This window comes from Elephantulus edwardii, unplaced genomic scaffold (genome assembly GCF_000299155.1).
Source record: "Elephantulus edwardii isolate Elephantulus edwardi_28Jun2011 unplaced genomic scaffold, EleEdw1.0 scaffold00257, whole genome shotgun sequence".
NCBI lineage: Eukaryota > Metazoa > Chordata > Mammalia > Macroscelidea > Macroscelididae > Elephantulus > Elephantulus edwardii.
This window is the reverse complement of record NW_006400007.1, coordinates 3,423,479-3,431,420: the sequence shown is the minus strand read 5'-3', so window position 1 is coordinate 3,431,420 and position 7,942 is coordinate 3,423,479. Positions and strand designations below refer to the sequence as shown.

General features: G+C 36.1%; 1 protein-coding gene across 1 annotated transcript in view; it reads right to left on the bottom strand.

Annotated features, from left to right (window-relative positions):
- The window catches only part of USP32 (ubiquitin specific peptidase 32), a 191,442-nt gene that overhangs the window by 64,936 nt on the left and 118,564 nt on the right, over positions 1 to 7,942 (bottom strand). Inside the window, exons 9-11 of the mRNA XM_006899474.1 lie at positions 5,549 to 5,571; positions 4,912 to 4,951; positions 3,530 to 3,613 (exon numbers count right to left, since the gene is read on the bottom strand). Of these exons, the coding sequence (XP_006899536.1) occupies positions 3,530 to 3,613; positions 4,912 to 4,951; positions 5,549 to 5,571 (147 nt within the window). The remainder of the gene's footprint in view (positions 1 to 3,529; positions 3,614 to 4,911; positions 4,952 to 5,548; positions 5,572 to 7,942) is intronic.

Here is a 7,942-nt window from a genome sequence, read left to right as displayed (position 1 = left end):
TCTTAGGTTTTGCTTTTCTGGGAATATCTTGATCTGTCCTTCATATTTGATGGATAATTTTGCTGGGTACAGTATTCTTGGTTGACAGTTGAATTTGAACTTCCTGTCTTTGAGTACATTTACATAACAAGGAATACTTTTGAGATTCAGACACCTAGTGATTTTCAGTAGCTCCATTTCTTTTTACTGACCAGTATTTCACTGTTTACATATATTATTTTGTCTTCCATTGTCAGGACAAGCTGATGGACACCAGGCTTTGGATATTCATTTTTTAAATTAAAATTTTTTGAAGTATAATAGAACTGTACACAGTCATGTGTAGAGATCACAAAGAAAATACAGCTCTGTGATCATCACTCAGTCAAGAAAGAAACATCAGTAGCTTTCCAGAAATCCCACTGTGTGTCCCTACATTGTAATACTGCACACCTTCAAAGTATTCACTAATCTGAAGTCTATCACCATCTGATAGACCAAGCTGGTTTTACCAGCTTCTGAACTTCTGGCTCTCAGTACTATGCTTATAAAATTAACTTACGTTGCTGTGTGTAATATTGGTTCATTTATGCATATGCCACAATTTATCTATCCATCGAGTGTTGATAGGTATTTGGCTTATTTTCTATTTTTGGCTATAACAAATGCTTATGCGAGCATATTAGTATGTGTTTTACTACAGAAATGAAAAAGTTTCTATAAGCCTGTGCAACTTTTAGAAATAGTGTCAAACAATATTATAATATGTTCCACCAATCTATGTTTATCCTATCGGTGTATAAAGGGAGCTCTGGTGGCCTAGTGGTAAGATGTGCTTCAATCTCAAAGGCAAACAGCTTGACTCTACCAGCTGATCTGCAGACGGGCATTCTCCTCCTGTTCAATTAACTGCCTCAGAAAACTCACTGGAGGGTTAGCTATCATTTCGTTCAGACTCCCTGGCACATGACGATTAATGGATAAAAGTGTTTGGTGACATAGTCAATAGGGTGTTGTGCTGCTAAGTCAAAGGCCATATCTCTCCAATGGTTCAAATCCACCAATGCTCCTCAAGAGAAAGATGAGCAATCTCCTCCTATGCCACATAACAGCTTCAGAACCTTAATGAAGGGCAGATAGTACTGAGAAGACTAAGAGTTTGAACTGCTCATTATGCTCATCAATATTTCCTATGTAACATATATAATTATCTGGTGAGTTGGTATTTCAAATATGGCCTTAATAAGTATTCTCCAAAACAACTATCTTCTCACCCCAGTAAGAATAGGAAAATTTAACAGAGCAGCAAACAACAAATGCTGGTGAGGTTGCAGAGAAACTGGAACCCTTATTCACTGTTGGTGGCAGTGTAAAATGGTGCAACCACTATGGAAGGAGGTACGGCATTTTCTCAAAAAGTTGGAAATAGAAATACCATTTGACCCAGCAATTGCACCATTGGGAATATACCCTAAAGAAACTAGAACTATCACCCAAGCAGATATATGCACACCCATGTTTACTGCTGCTTTGTTCACAATAGCAAAGAGTTGGAAATAAACCCAGTGCCCATCAACAAACAAATGGATAGAGAGCTGGTACATTCACACAAAGTTGTATTATGCAGCACTGAAAAATAAAGAACTCATAAAATATTATACAAAATGGGTTACATTGGAGGAAATTATGCTGAGTGAAATATCTCAGTCACAAAAAGACAAATACTGTATAATGCCAGTGTTATAAAACAGGACTGACATGGGGGCTGGGGGGAAACTAAGAAAAGAGGAGATAAATAAGGTACACGGCATTGAAACAGACAAAGGAGGGAATTGTATAAAAGGAATATATGATTAGATATTATTGGTATGACAAGAGTCCAGAATAATAGCTGCATAGTAAAATGGTCGGGGAGGGGGGGCTATAGAACAATGAAAGAACTTTTTTTTTATTTTGTGTGCATGTACCGTAAAATCAGATCTGACTGGTACAGGAGGATATTGCTCCTCCTTCTCCGGGAGAGCATCTGGTGGATTCGAATCATGTACCTCTGGGATTGCAGTGCAGCTTCTTGCCACTAGGCCACCAAAAGAACTTTTTCCTAAAGAAAAAGTGAACTGGGAATGGGCTGGGAGGAAAATGTACAACAATAAATGAATGGAAATCCAACTTCTTTTTAGACTTCCATTAAAATCTAAATTGAAAAAATAAGCACTCCCATGGTAATTAGTTAATTTTCCATAAATTTATTATTTTGGTATTTTTTTATAAAGTATCCATTTAAGCCTTTTGAATACTTTTATACTGGGATTCTGCTTTTCTCTTAAATGAATTTTATTGTATATATGTCACAAACACAAATTTAACAAATCTTTTGTTGAATATAAGTACTGCAAATATCTGAATAGACACTTCATCAAAGAAGAAATTTAGATGGTAAACATAGCTATCAGAATGATGCAAATCAAAACAACTATATCATCTCACCACAGCAACAAAAGCAAAGTTCAATAGGGAAGCAAAGTGGCTACCCTGACTCCCACTGGTCCTTGGCTCTCCCTGACTCCAGTTGACTCCCCTTTCTTCAAGTTCTAATGCAATTAATTTTTTGATTTTTTTTTTAACCACTGGTGCCAAGAGTGTTGAATGTGGAGCCAAGTAAGCAATAATATAACTCATCTGTTTGGTGGCCATCTTGGGCTGCTGGAACAAATGCTGGTAAGGTTGTACAGGGACTAGAACTCTTACTCAGTACTGCTGGGAGTGTTAAATGGTACAATCATTAAGGAAGGTGGTCTGGCATGTTCTCAAAAATGTGGAAATAGAAATACCATTTGATTCAGCAATTCCACTAGTGGCAATATACCCCAAAGAAATCAGTCATGATTCAAACAGATGTATGCATGTACACCCATATTTACAGCTGAATTGAGGGAAAGAACTGTGTGAAAGAAACGCATGATTAGGCATTATATATATGATAACAATCAGGAATAAGAGGTGCAATGCAAAGTGGACTGGGGATGGGGGAAGGAAAATGTGCAACAATGAATGAATGAATGAATGAAAACCCATTCTTTCTGTTACCTTTCGTTAAAAATCACAGTAAAAAAAGGGGGGGAGGGGTGTTGGTGATACAGCAGGGAAACTACAGTAAAATAGTTAAAATCTGGCAAACTCTATGACTTAGTACTTGATCCTGGCTTTTCTTTCTAAATATAATGTTTCTATTACAAACATAATTGACCACATTATGCTTTCCAATTGCCTATGTCATGACTTGAGAAACGTCAGCAGACACTCAAGCTCTATCTATCTCTTTTAGGTGGTATACAGAATACTGATATATGGTTTATATTTATAATTATAAATAATTATGTATTATTATAATATAATTATATATGGATTTGCAGTAATGAGTCAAGGTTAGATCTTAAGAGAAGATCAAGATGATATAGAAGTTCTAGTTGCTTTAACCTTTAGATAAGAAAAATGATACAGAACTATTGGTACTACTACCAGTCGTAGCTGTCATTCACCATAAACATACCTGGAAAAGGAGATTCAAAAATTCATTGGCAAGAACATTTTTTACACTCCAGATCTGATAGTCTTCCAGAGTAAGATGTCCCATCTGAAAAAGAGTTCATAAACATTTTATATTAAGAATAGCCTCATTTAAAAAAAAATTTTAAATTTTATTATTTTGTGTGTGTGTACCATCAAATCAGATCTGACTGGTACAGGAAGAATAGCTTCATTTTTTTATAGCATTGGAATGAAAACTAGCTGGTCCAAGTTCTATTTTTTTTTTAAAGGCAATACAATTTTCAAAACATTCTATATATTAGTCTGAAAGCTAGCTCAGCTAGCTCTAGATTAAAAGTGACAATCATTATACAAATGTGATTTAGAACTCTGGTCAAAGGAGTTCATGATAATATGTATAATTTATCAATAATCTCTTTTTTAAAAAGAAAAACTGGGAAATAACTCACAATTGCTCCTGGTTCAAAAACTTCCCACAGAAAAATCAATAGATGCCCTTGGTAGGCAAAATGGAATATTTCATAATTATGAGGAGTTAGTTTCTGCCAAATGCTTGACTGGTTGGAGAAAGGTTGGAGGGTTAAATCCACACAGAGGTGCCTCAAAGGAAAAAAACAAAAAATGTAGGGGGAGGGATGGAAAAACTAACTGTGACAGAATGGTCTAGTAATCTACATCTGAAATATCAGCCACTGAAAACAATGGGGCAGTTTTACTGCTGAACATATGGGGTTGCCATGAATCAGAATTGAGTAGACAGCAATTGGTACTAGTTAATAATTTTTAAACAAAAAATCAGAATCTCTGAATTATGTCTTATTATCCTAATAGGATAATAGCTCTGGTGACTCAGTGGTAACAAGATACACTGCAATCACAAAAGCACATGGTTTGAATCCACCAGCTGCTCCCTGGGAGGAGATGGGCAATCTCCTTCTACACCATTAACTGTCTCTGAAAATCCACTGGGAGGGTCAGCTAGAAGTTGGTTCTGACTTGATGGGACACAACATAATCCTAACACTTTCAAAAAAGAATATTCTGGCACCATTATTAATCGTTTTAGAGTTTACAAAGAATATATGTAAAGAATGATTATCTGTATCATGTTAACTATTACTTTCATAAACTGAATTAAGTAGTATATTTATTTCCAGTGCCAATATGCATATATAACATACTCACTACTGTTGAGTCAGAAATGACTTCTAGCTGAACCTCCAGAGGGTTTTCAGAGCCTATAAATTGTACAGAAGGAGATGACCCATATTTCTCCAGCAGAATAAATGGTGGATTTGAACCATCTTCCTCTAAGTTGGGGATGCAACTCCCTACTCACTAGGCTACCAGAGCGCCCTCCAGTGTCAAAGTGGAAAAGTGTACTTTTTCAGAGTCAAAATGTACATTCAAGATTCTATCTGATCTAGTAAAAACAAAACCAACTGATTTTATTTTAATGATAATGATTCTCTATGTCTCAACTATGATGGTATATGCACAAGGAAAACTAGAATTAAACAATTTTTAAAGGATTTTTGCAATAAAGTGATTTATGGATTCCCTGAGGTATATATAATCAAACAAAAAAGAAGTAAGGAATTAACAGTTGGAAAAAAAATCTTCCAAATATAAGCACAAAAATTAAGAGAATGGAAGAAGAAACAAAAGCTCATGATTTCTTAAGTGTTTTCACTCCAATAAGTAAGCTCACTTTCAAAATGCTTAAGGGAAGGAGGGAGCTAGCAAGTCACTTTTTCCCCAGGTCACTTTAGAATCCACTCAACAATGGGTTATAGATTCTGTCTCCTCATTATCACAGTTTTTAATTCATCACTAATACCACAGAGAAAGAACTTTAAAAAGTTATTTTCAAATATGGGACAATAAGCTGAAAATATATGGATCGATAATGCATGAAGCAGAGAAAAATCTGACTTTGAAGCCTGTTGACTTCATACTGTAATATCAGCAGAACCCTCAATTAGTTCCATATCCATCAATTTTTAGTATTCCCCCTTACAATATGGCTGAAAAGTCCGAGAACTAAAATCATAGCATACTCATAATACAATTCTAGGCAGAGACTGAAAAGACAACTCAAATCTATAAATGTCATTTTATGGTTAGCATATAGAAAATACTTAATAAACATTTGTGATATTTAGAAAAATACTGTTAAATTTTTTTAAAGCTGCAAAATGCCTTATTCAATTTTTAAGGCAGAAATCACAAAATAGAAGTATATTTATTTTAGTATTGACATAATGTATCCCTTTATGATCTCATATTTAGAATATTTGCTCACATTTGCTCACTTATACCATTCTGAATTCAATGTATATGCTTAGGAAATAATCATAGAAGACATACTATCTGAAGAACACAGCATCAGGATTGGGGGAAGAATCCTTAGCAACCTGTCAAATGCAGATGACATAAATTTGCTTGAAGAAGACTTGAAGCACTTACTGACGAAGAACAAAGACTGCATTCTTCACTTACAGATTACACCTCATTATAAAGATAACAAAAGCCTTTTTATAACTGCATCAATAAGCAACATTATGATAAATAGAGAAAAAATATGATGTCAAGGATTTCATTTAATTCGGATCCATAACCAACACCCATGGAAGCTTAAGTCCAGAAAACAAATGACATATTACACTAGGCACTTGTGATAGCAAAAATCTTTTTAAAATGTAAACAAGCAAAGATGCTATTTTGAGGACCAAGGTAAACCTGGCACAAGCTATGGTAGTTTCAATCACCTTATATGCATATAAAAGCTGTACATTGAATTAGGAAGACTGAAGAAAAACTGATACATCTGGATTATGATGTTAATATGAATATAGAATATATCATGAATTGCCAGAAAAATGAACAAGTCTATCTTGGAAGAAGTACAATCAGTGTTCCTTAGAACAAGGATGGTGAGACATTAGGATCTCTTATGTACTTTGGACTTTTGATCATGAAATTGTGGTGTTGGAGAAGAGTATGAATGATTATGTCTTGGAGAAAGGACAGCCAGAGTGCTCCTTGGAGGCAGAGATGACAAAGCTTCATCTCACATACTTTGGGCATGTTGCTAGGAGAGGCAATTACTTGGAGAGGGATGGCACATTTGGAAGGTGGAGGGTCTGTGAGAGACAGAAAGACCCTCAACCAGATGGATTGACTTAGTGATTGAAGCAATGAACTTAAGTATGTCAGAAATAAGGATGGCACAGGCTAGGACAGGGTTCAGATCTGTTGTACACAGGATCGCTATGATTTGTACTTGACTCAATGGTACCTGACAATAACACAACAACAATATCTTGGATTGACTGTGGATTAAATGATAATTCTTGATAACTTCAATCTTTCTCCACTTAGCATGGTATTGTTTATTGTTGTTGCTTGCCTTCGAGTCGAGCACGACTCACAGTGACTCTATGGACAAAAGGCCTGCAGCCCCTCTACAACTATTGACAATTATCAAATTTCATAGAGTTTCCGGAGGCATGTTATTTAGGAAGTAGATGCCACTCCTGCTTTCAAACCTGTCATAATATGTTATTGTTGTTATGTGCCATTGTGTTATTGTGCCTGTGATGTATAGCAACCCTATGTACAGCAGCTCTGCACCCTTCCCTGTCCTGAGACAGCCTCACTAATTCCGACACACTAACCCCCACTGCCTCAGTTACTGTGTCAATCCATCTCACCCGGGGTCTCCCTCTCCTGTACTGTCTATTCACCCTTCCAAGCATGATGTCCTTCTCCAAGGACTGATCTCTCCTGACCACATGCCCAGTATTAATAATGAGGTGGATTGGTGTTTTTGTTATGTTGATATATAGTCCATACTGAAGGCTGCAATTTGATACCCATCAGTAAGTGCTTCAATCATACTTGCTTTCATAAACAAGGTTGAGTCCTCTGCATATTATAGGTTGTTAATAAGTATTCCTAAAATTCAGATAGTCTAGCTTCTTGGATTACGTGCTCAGTATATGGGATGGTGAATAAGCACGGTTAAAGAACACAACACCGATTCACAGCTTTCCTGATTTTAAACCATGTAATATTTCCCTGTTCAGTCGGAACAACTGCCTCTTTTTTAAAAAAAATCTTATTTTTTATTTTATTATTTTGTGTGTGTGTACCACTGAACCAGATCCGACGGATACAGGAGGAGATTGCCCCTCCTTCTTCAGCAGAGGAACTGGTGGATTCGAACTGCTTGCCTTTGGGATTGCAGTCCAGCTTTTGCCATTAGGCCACCAGAGCTCCCTACAACTGCCTCTTATACAGAGTTACAGGCTCTGTACACAGGTTCTACATGAGCATAAAATATTCTCATTCTTCATATTGTTGTTATGTGCTGTTGAGTCGTTTGCGACTCATAGCAACCCTATGTACA